This window comes from Calypte anna, chromosome 4A (assembly GCF_003957555.1).
Source record: "Calypte anna isolate BGI_N300 chromosome 4A, bCalAnn1_v1.p, whole genome shotgun sequence".
NCBI classification, from domain to species: Eukaryota; Metazoa; Chordata; class Aves; order Apodiformes; family Trochilidae; genus Calypte; species Calypte anna.
In genome coordinates this window covers 3,481,501-3,507,662 of record NC_044248.1, presented here as the reverse complement: position 1 = coordinate 3,507,662, position 26,162 = coordinate 3,481,501, and the positions used below count along the sequence as shown (strand labels likewise).

Sequence of the window (26,162 nt, the reverse complement as noted above, 5' to 3'; positions counted from 1 at the left end):
GAGAAGCAGGGAAAACATCCAACCCTGGATTTAAACCTCCCAATAGCTGTTGTGTCAGACCTTGGCATCTATAATTAATTGTCACCCTGGTCAACCTGGTTGTATCTTGGCCTGGTTTTAATTTTTTTTCCTCTCCTGGTGTATGTCCATGGTTAGAAAAGCCAGATGGAGGAATAAGGGAACAGCTGAGCCCCCAAAAGTCACCTACAGCACAGGGATTCATGGAAAGGGAAATATTGGGCTCTTTCTCCCAGCTGAGAGAGCTCATGGGAGGGTGACATTCTTGCTGTTTGATATAAAGCAATGATGATAATTTCTGCTGCCCTAAAAACAGTGGGAAAAGTGGCATTAAAGATGCGCACAGTTACACTACACACTTGCACGTGAAGCTGCTCCATCACTCAGGTGACAGAATCATAGAATCATAGAAAAGAATCCTAGAATTGGCTGGGTTGGAAGGGACCTCAGAGATCATCAAGTCCAACCCTTGATCCACTCCCGCTGCAGTTCCCAGCCCATGGCACTCAGTGCCACATCCAGGCTCTTTGGAAATATCTCCAGACACGGAGAATCCACTACTTCCCTGGGCAGCCCATTCCAATGCCTGATCACCCTCTCCAGAAAGAAATTCTTTCTCATCTCCAACCTAAACCTCCCCTGGCACAACTTGAGACCCTGCCCTCTTGTCTTGCTGAGAGTTGCCTGGGAAAAGAGCCCAACCCCCCCCTGGCTCCAACCTCCTTTCAGGGAGTTGGAGAGAGTGATGAGGTCTCCCCTGAGCCTCCTCTTCTCCAGCCTCAACACCCCCAGCTCCCTCAGCCCTTCCTCACAGGAATTCTGCTGGATCCCTTCACAGCCTCCTTGCTCTTCTCTGCACCTGCTCCAGCACCTCAATCTCCTGCCTGAGCTGAGGGGCCCAGAACTGGACACAGGACTCAAGCTGTGGCCTCCCCAGGGCTGAGCTCAGGGGCAGAATCCCTTCCCTGGACCTGCTGGCCACGCTGTTCCTGAGCCAGCCCAGGATGCCATTGGCCTTCTTGGCCACCTGGGCACACTGCTGGCTCCTCTTCAGCTTCCTGGCAATCCAGACTCCCAGCTCCCTTTCTGGCACTCTGTGGCCAGCCTGGAGCTCCCCATGGGGTTGTTGTGGCCAAAGTGCAGGACCCGGCACTTGGCCTTGTTGAACCAAGAAAAGTCCATTAATCTTCACAAAACTCCTCAGTTCCTATTTTGACCTACTTTTTGTGCCCTTTCTTCTGTTTTTTTCTTTCTGCTTCCTCCCACCCTTGCTTTTTGGTAACTCTTTCTACCATATGCGCACCCCAAACCTTGATTGCTGTCATCATGGTGTTGATTCTCCAGATTCCACATTCTTCATCTCATCTCTTTCTGACAGAAAATACCTCCTGCTTGAGTTACATACTGCCTTTAAAAAAAAAAAAAAATCAGAAAAAAAAAATAAATCTGGTTTTAGCTTGGTCTTTAGTTGAATGAAACAATGGTACAAATATAGTATAGCATGAGGTGTTCTATAGCTCTTATTGGACTAATGTGATGCTGATGTAAGGCTTCCATCAGGTAAATTATACTGTTAAATATATGTTTGAAATGGGTGTCACCAAGTAAACAACACAACCTGTTATTTAATTGGAAGGTGGGGAAAAAAAAAAAAAAGGTGCTCTTAAAGCTGGCTTTCAGTCCAAGTTATTTTATTTAGCATCACCCAGATATTTCCATTTCCCTAATAGAATTCCTTCTCCATCTCCTGAAGATGCACATGGCATTTCCCTAGGGATTTTTCCAACAAGAGCCCTGCTGCCAAGGTTTTTGCTGGGATTAACATATTCCAGAAACACCCAAAGTAATCACCTCAGGTCTGTTTCTGGGTGTACCAGGGACCTCTTTTTCAGGTGGGATAAATGCAGAATTAAAGGCTGAATGATTCATAATTCATGCAGGTGAAATCACTGCTTTCTCTCTCCATTTTAGGAGCAGATTGATGAAAACACTTTATCCTCTGGACTGCTAAGAACCTGCTTTTATGCTATAAATATGATTTCATTTCAGTAATATGATGGGTAAAACAGTTTGAATTGATTTATTTAACAACAAGATGTATTTAAGTGTTGCTTAGCATGACCTTGTCTTTTGCTGTTTCAAATTAAATTTTCTAGGGACATTTTCTCTTAATTTCAATACTACTGAAAGATGCTGAAATGTAAATTTCCCAACAAAATAGGGAAATGTCAGTTTGTATCACAGTTTAACATAGGAGCTGCTTAGATCATTGATGTCCCTGTTCAAGGATATTTCTAGAACTCATTGATGATTATATGGAAAAAAATTAATTTCACCTTCTACCTCCCTACTGCCCCAAGATGTTCAGGCAATCCACTGTTACATTTTATCCTGTCTTGAGTAAAAAATACTTACAGAAAGCAGTGAAAACCAACAAACATCCCTCTGTAAACTTGCAAAATGTTTGTGAAGGGATTATTGATTCCTCAGTACAAACAGAAACTGGCTGAGCTGCCACCTTTTTATTTTGGTCTTGTTGCCTTTTTTTTTAGTTTTTGTTTCCTTTTAATGGGGGCTGAGAAGGAAATAATCCAGTTAAAAATCCCAAGTCCTGCACATGAGGAGGAGGAACAACCCCTGGCACACAGCTGGAAAGGACCTGGAGGACCAAGTTGGATGTGAGCCAGCAGTGTGCCCATGGGGCAAAGAAAATTATTGGCATGAAATAAATCATTTCCAGCAGGTAAAGATCCTTCCCCTCTGCTCAGCACTGGTGAGGCCACATCTGGAGTGCTGGGTCCTGCTCTGAGCTTTTTCTCTGATGAGGAAGGAGCTGGAGCATCTCTCCCATGAGGAAAGGGTGAGAGAGAGATGGGGCTGATCAGCCTGGAGAAGGCTCAGATGTATAGAAATATATATATATATATATATATATATATCTTCAATGTATAGAAATACCTGAAGGGAGGGTCTAAAGAAGACAGAGAGGCACTGGGAACAAACTGAAATACAGGAGGCTCCACCTCAACATCAGGAAAAGCTTTTTTGAGAGTGACAGAGCACTGGCAGAGGTTGCCCAGGGAGGTTGTGAAGTCTCCATCCTTATATTCAAAAGCCATCTGGATGTGGTCCTGGGCAACCAGGTGTAGCAGCCCCTGAGCAGAGGGGTTGGAGTAGATGACCTCCAGATGTCCTTTCCAACCTCACCCCTTCTGTTGATCCTACAAGACGTAGAATATAAGGGAAATCCAAAACATGTGTTGCCATCAGTCTCCCTGTTTCTTCTCTGTAGCTGCAGTGGTTAATTCCAAATGGGAGCTCCTCATTTGAGATAAAATAAGGGAAATCAGTGGAGCTGATAATGGAAGGTGTCATCATGATTGAGCTTGGTTCCCTCTCACTGATGCTTTATGAGTTTAGAGGATGTGGACACGTGCGTCCATACGCGTGATTTACTGCACAGGTTGAGCTGAGGGTCAGCCAGGGCCCTGATGTGTGTTTTACACTGCCAGACTGGGCATCAACAACTACAAAATGTATTTTATTTTTTTTTTCATTGGCCATTTTAACCTTGAACTGGACTCTTCTGGCACGGTTTATGCCAGGTCTGACTGTGCCTGGTGTCAGGAGTGGGCACAAGCAGCAGGGGAGGCTTCGTTTTACACTTCAAGTTGCTTTTCCAGCTCCCAGCCTCCTTTCCACCTGTTCCCCAAGCCATCCCTTCAACTCACCCACTAAATAGCAGATCAATTGCATAGAATAATCTTTTGAGGCAAATCTGAGCAGATTGCAGAAGTTTGTCATAAATGAGTCTAAAGAAACAGATAACACAGAGCACTGAATATTCATAGAATCATAGAATCATAGAATAGGCTGGGTTGGAAGGGACCTCAGAGATCATCAAGTCCAACCCTTGATCAACTACCGCCACAGTCACTAGACCATGGCACTGAGTGCCATATCGAGTCGCTTTTTAAATATCTCCAGGGACGAAGAGTCCACCACCTCCCCAGGCAGCCCCTTCCAATGTCTGATCACCCTTTCTGTGAAAAAATTCTTTCTAATATCCAATCTGAACTTCCCCCGGCACAACTTGAGACCCTGCCCTCTTGTCTTGCTGAGAGTTGCCTGGGAAAAGAGCCCAACCCCCCCCTGGCTCCAACCTCCTTTCAGGGAGTTGGAGAGAGTGATGAGGTCTCCCCTGAGCCTCCTCTTCTTCAGGCTGAACAGCCCCAGCTCCCTCAGCCTCTCCTCATAGGATCTGTGTTCGAGTCCCTTCACCAGCTTGGTTGCCTCCTTTGGACCTGTTCGAGGATCTCAATCTCCTTCTTGAACTGAGGGGCCCAGAACTGAACTCAGTACTCAAGGTGTGGCCTTACCAGGGCTGAGTATAGGGGCAGAATCACCTCCCTGGACCTGCTGGCCACGCTGTTCCTGAGCCAGCCCAGGATGCCATTGGCCTTCTTGGCCACCTGGGCACACTGCTGGCTCCTCTTCAGCTTCCCGGCAATCCAGACTCCCAGGTCCCTTTCTGCCACTCTGTGCCCAGCCTGGAGCTCCCCATGGGGTTGTTGTGGCCAAAGTGCAGGACCCGGCACTTGGCCGTGTTGAAGCTCATCCCACTGGAGTTCCTCATTCCTGAGACCTCATTAGATTCAGACTGCAAATGATCTTAAAAATAACTTTTTTTTTTTTCTCCCCACCCCCACTTTATTATAATTTGAAGTAAACAGAAGCCTCACTTCCCAGCTTTTGAAACTTATTTTAGGCACAATTTTGCCATGACTTCCAAAGAATTAGTGAGGATGCTGGGGACCACATTTGTTTGGGGATGAAGAAAACCAGCAGGCAATGACCCCAACAACTAGGAGCTGGCATTATAAAAATCAAACATTTCGTGGCTCCACATGGTCCCCAGGCTGCAAACTTGGGATCTGTGGAAAATCAACCAAAGTGACTGAACTCCTCCTCACACCAAGGGCTGAGGTTTAAATTTCAGCTCTTCTTCAGCTGGGTGTGGTTTTGGTTTTAATCAGAAGCTCTTCTAATGAGAGGGAGGGACCTTGATGGCTTTTTTATTTTAAAGTAGCCCAAAAATGAAAAAGGAGAATATAGACAGATATAAGAAATCTTTATTCTTTATAAGAATAAAAAAAAAAAAGTCTTATTATTCTTTATAAGAATAAAGATGGAAGTTTACTGCCAATACAAGAGCAACGCTTCCCAGCTCATTCCTCATTCCCAGCCCAGCAGTTTTCCATGGATGTGGCCCAAGCCCACCCCTGTGTAGTAGCAGTAACTTCGCAGGACTTTCAGGAATAACTTCTTACTCGGTTGCCACCTTTTCCTCTCTCCTTTTGCTCCCTCGGGAGAACCCCAGCTCCAGGGGAAGAGCCCTCAGCCCCCTCCCACCTCCATCTCCCCCACATCCCCCCCAAACCCCTCTTTGGAGCCCCAGAAGGACAAACCGAGGGCCCATAATTGCGGGGAAAAGTTTTCTTCCACAGCTCGGACCCTCTCGGAGCAGTCAGAGCTCCTGCTCCTCCATACCGAAGCCTCCATCCCCTCCCCGCCCGCCCCTCCTCAAGCCGCGCACCGCCCCGCGCACCCCGCGCTGCCATTTCGGAACCCCCCAAACCCCATCCCTGCTTCCTCCGCTCATCATCATCACCATCTTCATCCTCATCCTCCTCCTCTTCCTCCCTCCCTCTCGCCCATCCCCTTCCCCGCCTCCTCCCAGGTCCGTGAGTGGCACCCGCGCTGTCCCTTCCGCGCAGCGCGGAGCGGAAGGGGAGGGGAGGAGGCGGTGGCGGCCATGGGGCGGGACGGGGCTGCCCCATAGGTTTGCGGGTTCCAGGCGGGACCCTATTTGGGAACCCATCGGCTGCTGGAGCTGCGGGACAGTTCGCTGGTTTGGACTCGGTGGTTTCGCTTCGTTGGGCTCGGTGAGAGTCTGGGGACCCCCACACACCCCTCGGAACCCCTTCCGAACCCCCCCTTCTCGGGAAGGATCAGCCCTGAGCTGCCGGGCATCCCTTTAATTTCCCCCTGGGGCTTCCGAGGTGTGAGCTTGGGAATCCCTGGGGATTCAAGGGGCAGGAGGATGAGGAAGATCCCGTCCCGTCCGGTCCCGGCCCGCAATTGCAGAGTCACGGTTGGCAGCGGGGTTCGGGACGGGGTTCGGGACGGTTCCGGCTCTTCCTGGAGCTCCGCAACAACCTCGGGCTTCCCCTTCCTAAATCTCATCCTTCCTCCACCTTCCGAGGGGTTTTAATAAATCCTAAAGCTGTGTCTGAAGGTTCTTGAGGGCTCAGCATGAAGTAGGGAAACTTTGGGGTTTCCTTTGTACAAGTCCAGAACGTTTTGTTTTCGTTGTTGTGTTTTTTTTTCTATTATTTTATTTCACTTTATTATTATTATTATTATTTGAGTATTTTTCCTATCACTTACCCAGTGTTTTCTTGTTCATTTTGCCCGTCCCGCATCCCCCTCCCCATCCGGGCTGCAACCCCCGAGTGCTTTTTTTATTATTTTATTTTTTTCCCTTGCTCATCTCTTTCAGAATTAAGTTTCAAACCAGCCGCAAAGTAACTTTTGTGATGGTAGAAATAACTTTAGTCATTGTCTAATGGTTAAAAATACTCCTGCTGGTTTACTGGGAAAGTATTTTAATCTCTTGTGTTTTCCTAGGGACTTGGTTGGAGGTTGAGCTCTCTCGGGTTATTTATAACTTGATGGAGAAACATAATCCAGAAAGGCATTTCCTTATAGCCATAAAACATTGGCTGGTTTAGGGAAGCTGAATTTTGGCAAGCAAGCTGCAGCAAGGGCAAAAAAAATGTTTTTTAACAGTGGAAATATTCGTGGTGCTCTGAGCATCCCTTTTAATGCTCTCTAAGCAGTTGTTGGCTGAGTTAGGGGATTATATCTTAGCTTTGCTGCTTTCATCTTTACAAGAACATCTCTACTTTAATATTCTGAACATACAGAGTGAAAAAATGCTGTTTGTGGACAAATAGCTTTTCCAGTATTCCTGGGGAATTGATTAACTTTGGGAAAGCTGCTCTTAAGCAGCAGGAGTTGCTGGGTGTTACCCTGGGGTTGTGTCTGCATTCCTTGCTGCTTCCCAGCTTGTACAAGGTGAGCCCTTCAGGAAGCATTTTTATCAAAACTGATTGATTTGAGACACTTTTAACCAGAGCCAAAATCAGTCATCCCCTCAGTTTTTACAGGAGGGCTTGGAGTGGAAATTAAAAGATCTTATAAGGAATTTTAAGTCCCTGCCTTAGTGGTGGTTGGGTTTTTTACCTAATTTTTTTTTTTTTTATTTTCATAAATACTATTTTTTTTATAAAATAACATCACGTATATTTCAACTGGGAGTGTTTAAAAAGGGCATCTTTGGTGCTGCTCTCCTTCCCTGTGGAATTCTGTATCTTTTGCACCTTCCTATCTTTCTTTTCTTTCTCTGTGGCCTCATCAGGGGGTGGTCAGGAACCACACCTTAGATATGAAGTTTTCCAAGTCTATAAACATGCCAGTACAGTTCTGTAAAAAGGTAGGAGCCTATCTTTATTTCTTGCCTCTAGAAGTGTAGAAAATTTAGATTCCTTTAGGGGTTTTTTTATATGCTGTGTTTACAGGATTGATTCAGCCATTTCAGCATTTATCTACACTTGAAAGTCAATTCTTCTGTAGTTGAAAAAAAAAAAAGTTGCTCTGTAAAAAGGTAGGGGCCTGTCTTTATTTATTGCATATAGAAGTGTAGAAAATTTAGATTCCTTTAGGGTTTTTTTAATATGCTGTGTTTACAGGATTGATTCATCCATTTCAGCATTTATCTACACTTGAAAGTCAATTCTTCTGTAGTTAAAAAAAAAAAAAAAGTTGCTATTCTGGCTATTTGGTCAGTGTTATTCAACAATAGCTGCTTGGAGTTCTTGTGTATCAATATTTCATGGAATTGCTCAGATTTGAAATCCTTAGCCTGGTTTTGTGTTGTAACCCTGCTACCGTTCTGCTCTCCTTATGCAGCTAAAATGAATTCAAATCCTGATCCCCCCTCAAGCCCTTCCCACCCCCAGCTGCATCCTGGAAGGTCCCAGCTAAATGCTGCTTCTGTGGACCAGAGGGAGAATAATCAGAAATCTGGACCGTTCTCAGAAGATGCTGCAGCTTTTTCTTCTCCAGTTCCTGGCTACTCCAGAAGTAGAGAGAAAGCTGAAAAAAATGGTAAGTGAAAAAAATGAAAGCAATTCTTCTGCAAAATTGGCTTACATTAAACACTGGGGAATTATTCTCTGTGTGTGTATTTATTCTGAAGTCTGTTTAAAGGCACTTTAAAGTAGAAAAATAAACTTCTCCAGTGTCTTTTCACCTTAACTTTTAACTTTTCCTCTGCAGTTTATTTTGTGAGTAGTTTTCCATCCAGTTTTTCTGCTGTGTGCAGAGCAGTGGGGGAAGAAGTTTGAAAAGTTGACAGGAAGAATTAAATGTACAATAATATTTAGATACTGATTTAATTTCTTTAGTTGGCTCAGTTGCCTACTAACTACAGCTTTAATATAGATATTAATGTGGATGAATATGTATTACTGTAATGGAGACTGAGGAATAATAAATTGTTATACAAAACCAGAGCAACAGAAAATAAATTAAGATGAGCAGGTGGATAAGGAGTTGGGTTAAGAATCATGATAAACTTTGAAAGCAGAATCATACCCTTTTTTTTTTCCCTAGTGTGAACTCTGTGAGTTTCAAAAAGAAATTATTGTGAGAGAAATGATTTATGCCAAAGGTTGAAAGAAAACATCTGGCTCCTGTTTGGCTGTTGAGTTCCAGTCTTAAATTCAATTTATTATCTAGCACTTGCACGAGAAGGTCCTGTATTTGAGGTCAAGCAAAATTACTGCTCTTTAACTGTATTTAAAATGGGACTTTTGACTCTGAAACTACGTATGTGCACGCCCTTAATTTGTAAATATTATATTTATTTGTAAATATTATATTTATTTGTAAATATTGGCCACTTGTTGAAGCTGTTAAGGCTGTTGAAGAGTTTAGCATTATTAAATGTGTGATGGATCAGATGGAGCTGAGCTCTGCACATAGCTCAGGGTGATGTTGTGGCTGTGTTAGCACATCTACTGTTTGCATCTAATTCAGAACTGCTGGAACCTTCTGGGTTCTTTGTTACTAAAAGGCACATTCCAGATGGAGAATTCTTTTTGGAGTCCTGAATTTCTAACCTGCTACACTGCAGCATTACCAACTTTGTCATCTCACCCCCTGTAAAAGAACTGAAAGATGATGGGGAATTGGCACTGGTAACATTAATTACCTGGTTATTAACATACTGGCTCTTTTCTCCCTTTTTTCTTTCCCCAGTTTCTCAGTGTGCTTCAATAGCAAAAACCTTAGGAATGTGGGATGTAGGCTTTGTTTTAATCTGATTTGCAAGAGGCAAACAGGTTTCTGAAAATGAATACAAGCTGTCAGTCTGCTGGTGTTTGACACCCAGATTCTGTCTCTAGCTAATTCAGAGACTTTCTTATTCTATATAAAATATTGGACTTCTATAATCATACTGAGTTGGGTTAAGTTCACTATACAGACCTGTATGTTTCCTAATAAAACCTATATAATTTTGTATTATAGACACTTTTGTTTGTGCCCCATAAAAGAGAACTTAAGAGCATTGATGTATTTCTCCAGTTTGGTTGTGACTCATTCCTGATTACTTTTCAATTGCTTCCCATGAATATCCTCTCAGTGTTTATGAACTTTTTCCATCCCCATCTCAATATCCAGGAGTATTTAAAGCTTCAGGATGAGCTATTGTTGCCTTTGTGCCATGCTGGAGTCTGTAAAACCCAAGATTTTAGTGGATTTAGGGAGCAAATGCAGTAGATGAGATAATAATTTTTCATCCAATATTTTCTTCTGCTGTTATTTATTTTGGATTTGTGTCATTTGTCAGAATTTTAGCGGTTTCTAGAACTGAAAACTCATTTTAAAAAAAAATGGGGAGTTTTTCTTCCACCCACAGCAGCCTGAGAGTGTAAACCAGGAATTTTAGTAGGGCTGCAGAAAGAAGAACAGAGAGGGAGGAGGGCACATTCACAGTCATGTGTGTGCATGTGGAAAAAAAAATAGGGAAAAAGTGATGCCTGAAATAGAAAATGGGCACCTCAGCAATTTCCCAAGTCTTTGACCTGCCAGAGGAGGTAATCCTTGAAATCATCAGAGCCTTTACCCATAAATAACATTCAAGTTTGTGATGTATCTGGGAATAGTTGAAGGATTGGTCTCTTTTGCCAGACGACTTTCAACAAGACAAGAGGGCAGGGTCTCAAGTTGTGCCAGGGGAGGTTTAGGTTGGAGATGAGAAAGAATTTCTTTAGGGAGAGGGTGATCAGACATTGGAATGGGCTGCCCAGGGAAGTAGTGGATTCTCCGTGTCTGGAGATATTTCCAAAGAGCCTGGATGTGGCACTGAGTGCCATGGGCTGGGAACTGCAGCGGGAGTGGATCAAGGGTTGGACTCAATGATCTCTGAGGTCCCTTCCAACCCAACCAATTCTAGGATTCTATGATCTTAGCCATGGTGTGTGGTTCTGGTTGTATGAAAGGCCATGGACACAACTTAGGGCTCTTCCCACTTCTTGCTCAGAAAATTAGGAAGTCAATTACTTGGAATATGTCATGATGATTCTGTGATGCTGGCTGTAACCCTGATCTAAAAGAGGAGAGAAAAGAACAGCACACTGCTGTACAGCAAGCTGTCTCAATAAAAGTTATTACATTTGTAGAACACTCTGTTGGTGATTTAAAGACCCTGTACAGAATTCTGGAGCTCCCAGTACAAGAGGACAAACTGGGGGGGAGTCCAGCAAAGGGCCACAAAAACTGATGGTGTTGGAGCATCATGAGGAAAGGCTGAGAGAGATGGGGCTGGTCAGCTTGAAGACAAAGTTCATGGGAAGGTCTTAATGTATGGAAATACCTGAAGGGAGGGTATAAAGAGGACAGAGAGGAACTCTCTTTACTGCTTCCCAGTAGACACTGGGAGCAGAGGCACTGGGACCAGCTGAAATACAGGAGGCACCATCTGAACATGAGGCTTATTTGCTATGAAGGTGACCAAGCACTGGTTGCCTGGAGAGGTTGTGGAGTCTCCATCCTTGAAGAGACCCAAAAAACACCTGGATGTGGTCCTGGGCAGCCAGTTATTCGTAGCCCTCATGAGCAGAGGGACCTCCAGATATCCCTTCCAACCTCAGTGATCCTTGAAATATCCTTGCCAGTGTTCAGTCTGTACTTACAGATGCTGTGGCATGACCATAATTTATTTCCTGGAAACACCAACCTCCTCCTGCTCTTGCAGCATTACCCATATCTTGTAGCATAATTCAGCAAATTAATGAATGCCCTGGCTCTGACACATCCTTGCTACTTCACTTGCATCTAACTCCTCTTCTAAAGGAGTTCTTTCCTTTGCAAATAAGTTATTTTCTTTGCAAACAAAGTTCTTTTTCTTTGCAATTTTTCAATCACTGCTGCTGTATCATTAGGCAGTGGGTTTGTTACTCCTTGTAGCTGGTCTCTCAGGGGGAGGTAACAGTGCTTTGGGAATTCATTGTGCCAATTAAATTTGGGATTTAGTGGAAAGAAACAATAAATTGCTGAGCTTTAGGTGATTTGTAGGTACTGGTTTCTTTAAAAAATAAAAAGGAAGGACAAGAAGCTATTGAATTCTTTAGGAAACTTTGTCCATAAAAAGTTTTTTTGGTTTTGTGTGTGCAATAGGAATGGAATGAATATCAGTAAGCACACTTTTATGTTTAAAAACAATTTATTTGGTTTTTTTTAATTGTTACTCTTTGGCTGTTGTTCCTGGCCAGGAAGTTGATTTGTGAGCAAAGCACATAGCCTCCTAATTAGGGCTTCTGAAATTTTAGAACCATTGAGTCATCAGTATTCATGATTAAGCAAATTACAGGAGATTTGCTTAAACAGAAAATATCTGCCATTACTTTAATAGTTTGTATAGCAAGGAAAAGCTGCTTGGTAATGAAGTCCAGTGAAGTTTGTTGAAACAAAACTCAAATCTCCTAAGACACTTTTCTTAAGACACTTTTTATGCCTCCCAGGTGTAGACACCTCAGTTTTTATCCAGCTGCTCCATTCCCCTTTTTAGCATCTGTATTTCATCCCCTCTCTGCATCCTCCTCCCTTTGTCCTAAAGCAATGCAAAAAGAAAGAGCTCAGATGAGGTCCCAACACCAGATTCTCCAAATGGGCTTAAAAAAAAACCCCAGTTTTGCTCCCATTTCCCAGAGCTATTTTAAAAAGCACCTTCAGCTTCTCCCTTTAGCATCTGAGGATCTGCATGCTGCTCCTATGGATGCAGTGGGTTGGGAAGATGCCTGAATCCATGCTGCACGGAAGCGGTCTGTCCAGCTGAGCTAAAAAGCAGCTTTCTGTGCCCTAAGGATGGCTGATTTTGGGGTCAGATGACTCAAAAGCTGCTTCCCGCAGCTTGGACAGGAGCACCCTGTGCTGGGTTAGGAACTGGCTGGAGGGCCGGGCCCAGAGAGTGGTGCTGAACGGGGCTGCATCAAAATGGCGGCCGGTCACTAGTGGTGTCCCCCAGGGATCAGTGTTGGGCCCAGTTCTGTTTAACATCTTTATTGATGATTTAGATGAGGGGATTGAGTCCATCATCAGCAAATTCTCAGATGACACTAAGCTGGGGGGGAGTGTGGATCAGCTGGAAGGCAGGAGGGCTCTGCAGAGGGACCTGGACAGACTGGAGAGTTGGGCTGATCCCAACGGGATGAGGTTCAACATTCCAAGTGCCGGGTCCTGCACTTTGGCCACAACAACCCCATGGGGAGCTCCAGGCTGGGCACAGAGTGGCAGAAAGGGACCTGGGAGTCTGGATTGCCAGGAAGCTGAACAGGAGCCAGCAGTGTGCCCAGGTGGCCAAGAAGGCCAATGGCATCCTGGGCTGGCTCAGGAACAGCGTGGCCAGCAGGTCCAGGGAAGGGATTCTGCCCCTGTGCTCAGCCCTGGTGAGGCCACAGCTTGAGTCCTGTGTCCAGTTCTGGGCCCCTCAGGAAGTTCAGGAAGGAACTTGAGGTGCTGGAGCAGGTCCAGAGAAGAGCAAGGAGGCTGTGAAGGGATCCAGCAGAATTGCTGTGAGGAAGGGCTGAGGGAGCTGGGGGTGTTGAGGCTGGAGAAGAGGAGGCTCAGGGGAGACCTCATCACTCTCTGCAACTCCCTGAAAGGAGGTTGGAGCCAGGGGGGGGTTGGGCTCTTTTCCCAGGCAACTCTCAGCAAGACAAGAGGGCAGGGTCTCAAGTTGTGGCAGGGGAGGTTTAGGTTGGAGATGAGAAAGAATTTCTTTCTGGAGAGGGTGATCAGGCATTGGAATGGGCTGCCCAGGGAAGTAGTGGATTCTCCGTGTCTGGAGATATTTCCAAAGAGCCTGGATGTGGCACTGAGTGCCATGGGCTGGGAACTGCAGCGGGAGTGGATCAAGGGTTGGACTTGATGATCTCTGAGGTCCCTTCCAACCCAGCCAATTCTAGGATTCTATGAAAAGATGACTGGAGAGAAAGTGCTCTGGAAGTTATCATCTTTTGTAATGCTTAAGTAACTTGAAGCCTGTGAAGTGTCTCTCAAAAATTGGGGTGTCCATCAGCAGGAAAAGAGGACATTCTAGGTTAATATTAAATCTGGGAGGCAGTTTGAAGGTGGTAAAATCTATTTTATCCACGTTAGAAATTATTTGTGTTTTACATCCCTTCATCTCCACTTGCTGGCTGCAAGGGTTGGAGAGGAGGAATTGGGTAGGGAATGAGAGGTGAGAGCTTGGGAAGTTCTGAGAGCATTGCAAAGTTTGAAGAAGCATCTCTGTGTCAGGGGAAAAAATGGTTTGGGGTTTTTCTGACCTTGTTTTTGATGTTAAGGAAATCCACACAGGTATCTTCTGGTTCTTGGAACTCAGAACTCCTGGGGAAGGGGTTTGTCCTGCAAGCTGGGCAAACAGAAATCAGTCTTGAGTTTGTTTTGTAGGTGTGTGGAGTTCTGCTTGTACTTGGGAAGCTTGTGAGGGGTTTTGTATCTCTTGAAAGAGAATTATTTTGTAAATTGTGTAACTCAGAGCTTATAAATAGCACCCAAAAATCTTCTAAAGGTTTTACAGCCCGTTGTAACAATGCTCCAAGTGTGTCTCTAGGATATTGCTGAATGGGAGCTCAGAAACAGGGAATCTCTCTAATTTATAAATATTTTCTGAGTGTTGGCCTCTTCCACTTAAGGTTACAGAGAACCTTGGCTTCAAAGCTGTATTTTAGCATTTCTGTGTCTTTGTTTCCTGGCAGTTTGCTCATACAGACTCTGGAGGCGAAATGAAACATCTGTGCAAATCTCAGAAAAACTTCTGATTGTTGGAAGGGGAGGATGATGCCTTGAAGTGTTAATAACTTTCCAATTTATCTGTCAGTTTATTAATGCCCCTTCAATCTCTACCTGTAATTGCTCAGGCTCCTGCAAAGCTCATTTGTCAGGAATTGCTGTGAGGGAGAGAGGATTCTATCCAACCATGAGTTAATGGCTCTTTTCAGATAAAATCTGGGGACACAGAACAGAACAATGGGAATTGGCTTGTTCAGATCTGCTGCTATTGTTGTCAATCCCATGCTGGTGTTTTTCCCATATGTGGGAGTGGGTTTGGGCAGCCTTTCTTTGAGGAAAGATGCTCCATATTTGCCTCTTTCATCATTTGAAATCCAGAATATCTTTGTTGTCAGCTGAAGAAAACATTTGGTGATGATAACAAGCTTTGGATTTGCACAGTGAACCAGATTAAGAAAAGGACCTCAATCTTCCATTTTTCAGGTGATTTCTTCATCTGTGTTTGATAACAAAATCTTCCAGTACAATCCCAGGGTGTCAGAAGGATAGAAATGAGCAGCTGGAGAATAGAAGAGCAATATTCACATTAGTAAATTGGAATTAAATACAAGTAAATCATTCCTGTTGTGGATGTTTAAAGCATGGGGAGTAAAGATTTTAACTTGGTTTCCTCCCAAATGAATCCACTGGCAAACAGGATGGGGAGAGCTGGAAAATGAAAATTCCATTCTTCAGCTGAACCCACTCTTGACCATCATCTCTCAACCATCATCTCTCAACCATCATCTCTCAACCATCATCTCTCAACCCATATCTTTGTTGTCAGCTGAAGAAAACAGTTGGTGATGATAACAAGCTTTGGATTTGCACAGTGAACCAGACTAAGAAAAGGGCCCTAGCTCAATCTTCCATTTTTCAGGTGGTTTGATTTCTTCATCTTCATCTTCCAGTACAGTCTCAGGGTGTTAGAGGGATAGAAATGAGCAGCTGGAGAATAGAAGAGCAATATTCTCATTACTAAATTGTAATTAAATACAAGTAAATCATTCCTGTTGTGGATGTTTAAAGCATGGGGAGTAAAGATTTTTAACTTGGTTTCCTCCCAAATGAATCCACTGGGCAAACAGGATGGGGAGAGCTGGAAAATGAAAATTCCATTCTTCAGCTGAACCCACTCTCAACCATCATCTCTCAACCATCATCTCTCAACCATCATCTCTCAACCATCATCTCTCAACCATCATCTCTCAACCATCATCTCTCAACCCATATCTTTGTTGTCAGCTGAAGAAAACAGTTGGTGATGATAACAAGCTTTGGATTTGCACAGTGAACCAAACTAAGAAAAGGGCCCTAGCTCAATCTTCCACTTTCAGGTGGTTTGATTTCTTCATCTTCCAGTACAGTCCCAGGGTGTCAGAGGGATAGAAATGAGCAGCTGGAGAATAGAAGAGCAATATTCTCATTAGTAAATTGTAATTAAATACAAGTAAATCATTCCTGTTGTGGATGTTTAAAGCATAAAGTAAAGATTTTTAACTTGGTTTCCTCCCAAATGAATCCACTGGGCAAACAGGATGGGGAGAGCTGGAAAATGAAAATTCCATTCTTCAGCTGAACCATCTCTTTTTTTTGGTTGGTTGGGGTTTTTTGGTTGGTTGGGGTTTTTTGGTTGGTTGGGGTTTTTTTGGTTGGTTAGTTGGGGGGGTTTTTTGTGGTTGGTTGGGGTTTTTTTTGATTGGTTGGTTTTTTGTTGGTTGGTTGTTGTTTTTTTTGTTGTTGTTGGTTTTTGTTGTTGGTTTTTGTTGTTGGTTTTTGTTGTTGGTTTTTGTTGTTTTTTGTTGTTGGTTTTTGTTGTTGGTTTTTGTTGTTGTTTTTGTTGTTGTTTTGTTGTTGTTGTTTTTTGTTGTTGTTTTTTGTTGTTGGTTTTTTTTGTTGTTGGTTTTTTTTGTTGCTGGTTTTTTTTGTTGCTGGTTTTTTTGTTGCTGGTTTTTTTGTTGCTGGTTGTTTTGTTGCTGGTTGTTTTGTTGCTGGTTGTTTTGTTGCTGGTTGTTTTGTTGCTGGTTGTTTTGTTGCTGGTTGTTTTGGGTTGGTGGGGGTTGTTTTGGGTTGGTGGGTTTTTTGGTTGGTTGCGTTTGTGTTGGTTGGGTTGTTGGGGTTTTTTGGTTGGTTTTTTGTTTTTTTTTTTTTTGTTGGGTTGTTTCTTTTTCAGGGTTAATAACAAAAGGGTTAATAACAAAAACTTTTAGCTAGAAGATTACTTAAATCTTGCTTATTTTTAAGTCTCCACTTCTGGAACACATCAGATAAACCCCAGCTCATCGATGAAGGTGAGAATCAGAGGTGCCTGCACAGAAAAGCAGCAGGGCTGTCTCATGAGCTGTGTGTAAAATCATTGTAATGACTTTATCACAGTACAATAATAGCTATACTGGAAAGAAATCCCTTTTAAGAATAGTTTTCCCTCCACTTTTAAAATTTATATTCTCCATAATCCCATCACTCTTAGTTTTCCACCTACGTGCTTTTTTTTTTTTTTTTTTTTCCCTATTGCTCTCCTGACAATTTTTTTCTCCATTTTGTGGGGGTGCAGAAGTTATTCCCTTTGCACTGTGATGCTATCTGAGAAATTATCTGATTAAATTATCTGATAAATTCCAGTTGTGTGCCTGGGAGTATTTCCATATCTACAAATGCATTGCTGCTCCCAGAGAAAGCAGAGTCCTTGACTTTCAGAAGACTAAAACCCTGTAAACAGCTGGTATTGTTATTCCCTTAGCTCCCAGCCCTCTTATTACCTATAAAAATAGAATGGATGATAATATAAATATTCCTAGATTTTTCTTGGGGCAAGCAGAGCCATTTTGAGGTCTCACCATGGAAGGTGAAGCACGTGGAGGATAGATCATAGAATCCTAGAATTGCCTGGGTTGGAAGGGACCTCAGAGATCATCAAGTCCAACCCTTGATCCACTCCCGCTGCAGTTCCCAGCCCATGGCACTCAGTGCCACATCCAGGCTCTTTGGAAAGATCTCCAGACACGGAGAATCCACTACTTCCCTGGGCAGCCCATTCCAATGCCTGATCACCCTCTCCAGAAAGAAATTCTTTCTCATCTCCAACCTAAACCTCCCCTGGCACAACTTGAGACCCTGCCCTCTTGTCTTGCTGAGAGTTGCCTGGGAAAAGAGCCCAACCCCCCCCTGGCTCCAACCTCCTTTCAGGGAGTTGGAGAGAGTGATGAGGTCTCCCCTGAGCCTCCTCTTCTCCAGCCTCAACACCCCCAGCTCCCTCAGCCCTTCCTCACAGCAATTCTGCTGGATCCCTTCACAGCCTCTTTGCTCTTCTCTGGACCTGCTCCAGCACCTCAATCTCCTTCCTGAGCTGAGGGGCCCAGAACTGGACACAGGACTCAAGCTGTGGCCTCCCCAGGGCTGAGCACAGGGGCAGAATCCCTTCCCTGGACCTGCTGGCCACGCTGTTCCTGAGCCAGCCCAGGATGCCATTGGCCTTCTTGGCCACCTGGGCACACTGCTGGCTCCTGTTCAGCTTCCTGGCAATCCAGACTCCCAGCTCCCTTTCTGCCACTCTGTGCCCAGCCTGGAGCTCCCCATGGGGTTGCTGTGGCCAAAGTGCAGGACCCGGCACTTGGCCGTGTTGAACCTCATCCCGTTGGGATCAGCCCAACTCTTTCCAATGGGATGCAATGGACTTTTTAGTTGTAGCAAGCCCTTTGCTTGGTAAGAATCCAGGAGGTTTATTGATGAAAGGATGAGCAGCTAAGTGTCTGAAGTTAATAAAACCATTTCTCAGAACATTTTGTTGTACCAAGACCTTCTCCAGTCAGTTCTGTTTGTGTGTCACTCAAGTTTCTGGTGGGATGCTTCTTGCCTGCTTTTCAGTAGGATGCCAATCTTGCTGGAAGATTATTGACTCCTACATGGGTACCACTCAACTTTTGAAGCCTGGGGAAAGGGAGGAGGAGGATTTCCCTGGAGACTCCAACTGGCTCCAGTGAACACACAGAAGAACCTTTGGTTTTGTTACAAAACGTACAGACCAACTCTTTAAAAAGCACATTGATAATAGTCTGCCTGCAGATGAACAGCTTTAATCTCTTTTTTTTTGGGGGGGGGGAGGGGGAGTTTGGGGTTTTTTGGTTTTTTTTTTTTGGTTGGTTGGTTTGGGGGGTTTTTTTTGGTTCTTTTTGATGGGGGTTCCTATGCCTGGATGCTGCTTTTGGTGCTAGAAGCCAAATAATAAACCAAATGGCAGCTTTAATCTCTCCTGAAGGAAGAAATCAACCACCTTTCTGCTTACTTGGTGTCTTCTAGCAAGTGGAAGGATTTAATGTTGTCATTAATGCATGTATGCCTTGGTACCAAGTGTGTCTGGGAGTCTGGATAACTTGTTTCATAGAGAAAACAAAACCTGTAATAAAATTCTGTATGCAGTTCCCTGATGATTGGGAACTGGTGATAATTTGATGAATTTAACAGATCTGTGCTTAAAGAAGGAACAGTTCTCTGCCAAAAATCCTATGTGGAATTACCTATCAGAATAATCCCATCAGAATTCCCCCAGCACATTTCCAAAGGAACTGGAGGTATTACATGGGATGTGACTCCACAAGATGTCCAGATGAACTTACAGGGAATTTTAGCCTAAAATGTTATGCTGTATTGAGTTTGATTTCTATCTATGGGCAGACATGCCCTTGGGTTTTATTTCCTACTTTTTCCTTGGCTATTTATTATTTGAACAACCATAGCTGCAGTATTTGCTCTGTATGTGCCTGCATTCCTCTTGCTTGCTTCCTACCTAAAGGCATAAAATCCTCAGATTTCAGTATTCTAACATTTTTTCTTTACCTAGCAAATGGGCTGTGGCTGACAAGCTGCAAGGAAGTTGTGTTCTATACTAGAATACTGAATTTGTGAACTTCTTAAAGCAAATTCATATAAATTATTGCTTCCCTTTGGTGACAGGCTGTTATTTCTGATGCTTCAGTCATGCTGTGGGTTGGTTTCTTTTTCCCTTTTGTAGCCCAGGTGATTTTTGCCTCAGTGCTGTCATAGTTTGGAGCTTGTAGTAAGACCTCTACTAATGGTGTAAGAAGCTGTAAGAGCTTTTCTTTCTGACTGTAACCTCAGAAAAGGTCAATATTGGGGATCTGGGATAAGACTGATGCTGATGGGAAGGAGGAGGCAGAATTCCCTTAGAACCCTGGTTTGCTAATCCCATTCTTTTGGCCAAGAGTCAAGAGATGCAAGTGCTCCCAAAAGGTCTGGGGGTTCTTAGCACCTGGATGTGTGGGGTTTAAGAAGCCAAATTCTTCTTTTTCCAGTCAACTTTATTCTATGGAAGGCGTTGACATCCAGGGGACAGATCATATTTTTTAGGCCCATAACCTGAAAAGATTTTTTTTTATCTGGATTAGGTATTGTCATTCAGCTTGTGTGAATGTTGAAGAGTTTGTTGGGTTTTAATCCTTGCTGTAGTCCAAAGGTGAGGCTTTCACTTCTTAATCAATCTTCCTTTTGTGACTTAAAAATGTTTAGCACTGATCTTGGGGTAAGTCCTACTGTGGATTGAGTTTTTTTGCCAATTTAATTGATTAATTTCCAAGGTAAGGGACAATAATTGCATCCTAACAGTATTGGAGAGTTTTCTTTGAACAACTGATGTGTTGCCTTTAGCAGCATTTCCAATTTCTGGTCAAAACCCAAGAAAAATTCTTTCAGCCTGTGCTGAAAGAAATGCTGAATTTCCACCTAAACCCATAGGATCAAAGCTTGGATCTTCCTTTATGTAGAAAACATATTTTATAGGGTTTCATTCATCAGCTTTTCTATAACCTGCTTCTGTAGACAGCTGTGTTTAGACGTCTGTATTCTGAGTATTTTTCTGGAGCTGTAACACACTCTTTACTGGTAAACAGAAATTATTCCTGTAATGTTTTGATAGCACCTCTGAAGTCTATCAGCAAATAATGTGCAGTTTTAGCCTCCTCTTGCAAATGCTGTATCTGACAGTGAAATGCATCCAAACCTTTATCAGTTTCATTTTAGTGAGGTTTTTTTAAGTGCTTTAATAAAAGAGGTTTCAAGTGATAGCTTTAACCTGTAGTCTTCAGAGGTTGAAATGTTTCAGGAGAAAATAAACATAGACTAGGAAATACAGCTGGTTTATCATTAGTAGATCACAGAACTTTTTTGTTTACCACTTCTTGTTGGTTTTTTTTTTTTAAGTGGAAGTGAGAAAATTAAAGGATACCATATCACTTCCTGAAGGGAACCTCCAAGAAAGCTGGGGAGGGACTTTTTCCAAGGGCTTCTAGTGAAAGGAGAAGTGATAATGGTTTTAAAGTGGAAGAGGGGAGAGTCAAGTTAGAGATAAGGAGAAAATTCTTTAGTGTGAGGGTGCTGAGCCCTTGGAACAGGTTGTCCAGGGAAATTGTGGCTGCCCCATCCCTGGCAGTGTCCAAGTCCAGGTTGGATGGGGCTTGGAGCAACCTGGGCTGGTGGGAGGTGTCCCTGCCCATGCAAGGGGTTGGGACTGGAGGAGCTTTAAGGTCCCTTCCAACTCTATTCTGTGATTTCACACCTTAAGACTTAATTAAATAGAATATTAAAGATAAAACATTCAACTTTTATATCCCTGTCCAATATCCCTTGAATGATTTGGGATATTAGAAAGGGTGTGGTTAGTAGGTCAAGAGAGGTTCTCCTCCCCCTCTATTCTGCATTGGTGAGGCCGCACCTGGAGTATTGTGTCCAGTTCTGGGCCCCTCAGTTCAAGAAGGAGAGGGAAGTGCTTGAAAGAGTCCAGCGCAGAGCTACTAAGATGATTAAGGGAGTGGAACGTCTCCCTTATGAGGAAAGGCTGAGGGAGCTGGGTCTCTTTAGTTTGGAGAAAAGGAGACTGAGGGGTGACCTCATCAATGTTGTCAAATATGTAAGGGGTGAGTGTCAGGGAGATGGAGTTAGGCTCTTCTCAGTGGTGACCAGTGATAGGACAAGGGGTAATGGGTGTAAATTGGAGCACAGGAGGTTCAAGTTGAATATTCGAGGGAATTTTTTTCCTGTAAGGGTGACAGAGCCCTGGAACAGGCTGCCCAGGGGGGTCGTGGAGTCTCCTTCACTGGAGACATTCAAAACCCGCCTGGACACGTTCCTATGCGAAGTGCTCTAGGTGGCCCTGCTCTGGCAGGGGGGGTTGGACTAGATGATCTTTCGAGGTCCCTTCCAACCCCAAGGATTCTATGATTCTATGATTCTATGATTTGTGTTGAGCCACCTGTCTCTCAAAGCAGAATTAAATCTGGAACTGAATCACAGAGTAGCTTGGTGAGGAGCTAAGGTTTTACACAGTGCTCAGTGTAGGAACCACAGCCAAAATGTCAAGTACTAACCACAATCCCACATCCCTGTCCTGTTTTCATTTGTTTCTCCATGAATAATCCATGCCACCTAAAGCTGGGATGCTTTCCCTTGCCTGTTTTCATTGGGATGACTGCAGTGCTCATGGGCTCTGAGTAACTTCCAGACCTCATTGCCTTACATAAATGCACCTGACAGCAAACAGCTCCTGAAGTCTGGTTTAGTTGTCATAAAAGATACATGAAGTATTGAAAGATGAATGTTCCTCTTCTCCTGGAATTTTTTCTAGTCAAGACAAAGTAAAATTTGATGTGGAAGAGATGGGAGCTTTCAGCAAAGCTGGGAAAGCAAAGCTCCTCCTGACAGCAGTTGTAGGAGGAATACACATCAGGATGTGTTCTGACTAAAACAATGCTTAAGAAAAAGGGTGATAAGTTACAGATCACCACTTTCTTATGATATTTTAATGATGAGTGCATATATACATTATATATGTATAGCATTTGTTTCAGCATTGAGCTGAATTGAATGAAAGAAAGGATGTGTTGTCCGTCCTTGTTCCAAAACACACTGAGTGGTTTTGGACCTTTTACCTTCAGAAACTGACCTAAATACTTGATAATAGAGTAGATTATAGAGTATAATATATGGTGGCTATGAACTTTGAGTCGTTCATGCTTTATCCTCTTATCCTTTAAATAAATAAAAAAAATATTGTTAGTTATGGCAACACTGTGATAGAAATTATTCTAAACTGGGTCTCCAAAAGCCCACCACAACCTGCTCTTCCTCCCTAGCCCTACAACTACAGAACCAACCCACAGACATAATTTTAGTTACCTTTTATTTCTGTTTGTAGGTCCAATGTGAGAATACGTAAGTGATAATCAGGCAGGAGACTGAAAACAGCAGCAGGAGGGGGGGTTTGCCCCTGGCAGTCAGTGCTCTGCTAGAAAAAAATATTTCAACAAGTTTGCCTGCAGTTTTATTCTTTTTTTTTTTCTCAGTAAAGGTGGTAGCTGGAACATAAGGCAGGCTGCCTGTTCTTAGTTTTGTTGTTTTTTCACATTTACCATCTCCGGGAAGAATATTATTTACATGTTAATCAGGAGGGTGATTATAATAAAGAAGCTATATCCTAATGGTGCAGCAGCAAAATGAGAAGGGTTGAAAGCTTTCTATTTTAAGAAGTGTCCTTATCTGCCAGGCATTGATCTGAGCAAGAGAGAGAAGGGCAGAGCCATGCCATCCCATCCCATCCCATCCCATCCCATCCCATCCCATCATTAGGGTGTCTGTCAGCTCTATCAGGAAACTGCTTTCTGTAGCCTTTGGGCCTTTTTTCTGCACCTCTAAAGAAAAAAGGAGACCTTAGAGCACCTTCCAGTACCTGAAGGGGTTACAAGAAAGCTGGGAAGGGACTTTGGACAAGGGCCTGGAGTGATAGGACAAGGAGGATGGTTAAAGCTGGAAAAGGGGAGTTTTATGTTGGATATTAGGAGGAAATTCAATGCTTTAAGGGTGGTGACACCCTGGCCCAGGTTGCCCAAGAAAGCTGTGGCTGCCCCATCCCTGGCAGTGTCCAAGTCCAGGTTGGATGGGGCTTGGTGCAACCTGGGCTGGTGGGAGGTGTCCCTGCCCATGCAGGGGGTTGGGACTGGATGAGCTTTAAGGTCCCTTCCAACCCAAACCATTCTGGGATTTTATGAAACTCTACTTAATTATAAAATACCAGCTTCTGAATAGTTTATCCAGAGCATCACTGAAATATTTGTGGTATTCTCTTCTCAACATGAAGAGCAGAAAAAAAAGCAGAAAAAAAATAATCCATGGCCAAGATTGTTGCTGCAGAAATTTTCAATGCAAAAGAAGCTCATGAATATGAAAGCACAGGAAGAAACAGAAAAAGTACTGCCTTCCATAACTTCTTTCATTTGAGAGGATTAGATGAATGAATAATCTGTTTATTTCAAACAAGATGCTCCTTTCCTGTAACTTCTTGTTCCTTGTCAGCAAAGGGATGTCTGCTGGGGGAGTGGTGCCATCTGGAAAAGTGGCTTCTGACTTGTTTAGAGCTCTGTTGGGTAGAGATCAACACAAGGAGAATAAGTGGTTAACTTGGGGATGCTGCTTGCCTATTTAATGATAATACTTCTGCAGATTTCTGCAACGACCAAGGGCTAAGAGAAAATTATTTTTCATTATGTGCCTTGTTTAGCCTGCTCTCATCTGGCATTGGTATTTTCTCTGAGGGGAGCTGGGCAGATAAAACTTCTGTGTAGGGAAGGAGAAAATTTACTTCATTGTTTGCTCCATTTTAACAAAAGCATTGGCTGCTGCTTCTTTGGAAATGGTCCCAGGGGTGCTAAAGAATGGAAGGAGCCCTGATCTTGGGGAGATTATGTGGAATCAGGTTTTTCTCTCAGTTCCTTGAGAACAGAAGGTGAAGTCTGTATCTGCACAGTAGATAGCAAAAAAAAAAAAAAAAAAAAAGAGAGATAAGAGGAATTGGACGTGAAACAATGAGGTTTGTAACAGTGTAGTAGTTGTTTGTTTCTGAGAAGCTGAGATTTCAAGTGTACTTGGTCTATATTCAAGGCACAACTCTTAAAATGGCCTCACTGCTGAGTAAAGAGGCTGGCAGGTGAAAGACTCAAGTGCTATCAAAAGGAAAAAATAATCCATGTACAGAAGCTGATCCATGCTGCATGTTCCACTGGTTGTCCTCATGGATGTTCTTCTCCTGGGAAATGAATCCTTGGGAAGTAAAGGAGAAGCTGTAAGCTGCATGTGTGCACACTGAGATGGAATATAAATATTGGGTAATAGGGTGAGGATGAGGTTGGCTCAGTGATCTTGAGGGTGTTTTCCAGCCTCAGCAATTCTAGGAATCTATTGGAATGACTTCCACTGTTCTTGCCAAACACTTGTGTTGGTTTGTGGGGTTTTTTTTAGATATGATCTTTTAATTCTTCCATCACATATAGTGATGTTTTATGGAATACTTTCAAAAATAATGCCAGTAAAAAAAAAATTTCTCTCTCCAATTACTTTATAGAGGGCATGAAGGAAGAACCTGATGTGCTCTTTGAGGAACTGCTTGAGAGGGCCAAAGCTGGAGAAGCAAAAGCACAAACAGAGGTAATTTTCTGGCTTCTTTTTACAGTCTTGTTTGCTCTTAATTCCAGCCCTGCCTGCTGTAGAACTTTTACCTCTTCTTGAGTTGGACTTCATCTGTTTTGATCTTAAACTATGCAAAGAAAGGTGATGCCAGATGCTTCCCTGGCTTGGGAAGTGCTCCTTGCTTGGATGTGTTACTGGATGCAGGTCCAAGTCTTGAGTAAACCTTTAGGATGCTTGTGAAAATGGGGAGGATCAGCTGGGAGGGTACAGAACTGCTTTTGCTTGCTTGTGAAAGGAAGTGCCAAAGAGTTACTGCTACTGGAAACTATTAAATCCAGTTGGTACCACACCTCTTGGCCTGGGATCTGTGGGAAACACTGCTTCTGAGGTACTTCAGCAGGAGCAGGGTTTGGGTGTTTTTTTTGTTCTTAGACCTTTTCTTTGTTGAATTAGCACATTTTAGAAAAGAAGCCCCTCCTTGTTGATTGAAATTAGATGTCTTAGTTGTATGATTGCAGGTACATTTGACTTAATGGCACTTCTGTCTCCATAATGTGTTAGACCTTGAAGTGTTCCTTAAGTTCTATACAGAGCAGTTTTTCTGCTGCATTTGATTTTCAGGCATGGTGGGCTGGTATAAATAGCTTAAAATTGTTCAGAAGCACTTTAAATTGTTTAACTTTGTTAGTGTTTTACTTGACAGTCTTTTCCAGCTTCAGCTGGGATGGCAGAAGGGAGAGGTTGTGGTCTCCTCCATACTCTGGTGGTCTGGCTTTTTCCCCAAGGATTCCCCCTCTTTTTACAAATAGAAGGCAGGGATGGGAAAGAAATCCTTCTAAAGCTGGTAAAAAAAAATAAGTGGCCACTCCATGCTTGCTCCTCACTCCACAAGTTGTCAGAGGGGCAGTCTGACCTTGGAGGTGTAACCTGAGCCAGGAAAAAATTCCTCACCTTGGGAGCAGCAAAATCCACATCTTGGCTCTGTTCCACCATACAAAAGCAAGCAAACCCCATAAATACCCTCTCAGGATATAACTTGCAGTTGAGTAAGAGGGAATATATGTAATCCAAGCCTCTGATGTGTGTGTATTTCTGTGTATTAATAATGATTTAATCTGTCTCAGTTCATTCCACCTTCACTCCCTTCTTTCAGCTCCTTAACAGTGAACACTTTCTGTTCCCACACAATGAGAGGATTCGTCTTGCAAAGAGAC

The 26,162-nt window shown here is 43.3% G+C and overlaps 1 protein-coding gene across 1 annotated transcript in view; it reads left to right on the top strand.

Moving 5' to 3' along the window:
- Positions 1-5,765: 5,765 nt before the first annotated feature.
- Positions 5,766-26,162, top strand: part of WFS1 (wolframin ER transmembrane glycoprotein) — a 33,797-nt gene continuing 13,400 nt past the window's right edge. The window contains exons 1-3 of the mRNA XM_030449916.1: positions 5,766-5,963; positions 8,053-8,250; positions 24,884-24,966. Coding sequence (XP_030305776.1) covers positions 8,058-8,250; positions 24,884-24,966 — 276 coding nt within the window. The 5' untranslated portion in view covers positions 5,766-5,963; positions 8,053-8,057. The remainder of the gene's footprint in view (positions 5,964-8,052; positions 8,251-24,883; positions 24,967-26,162) is intronic.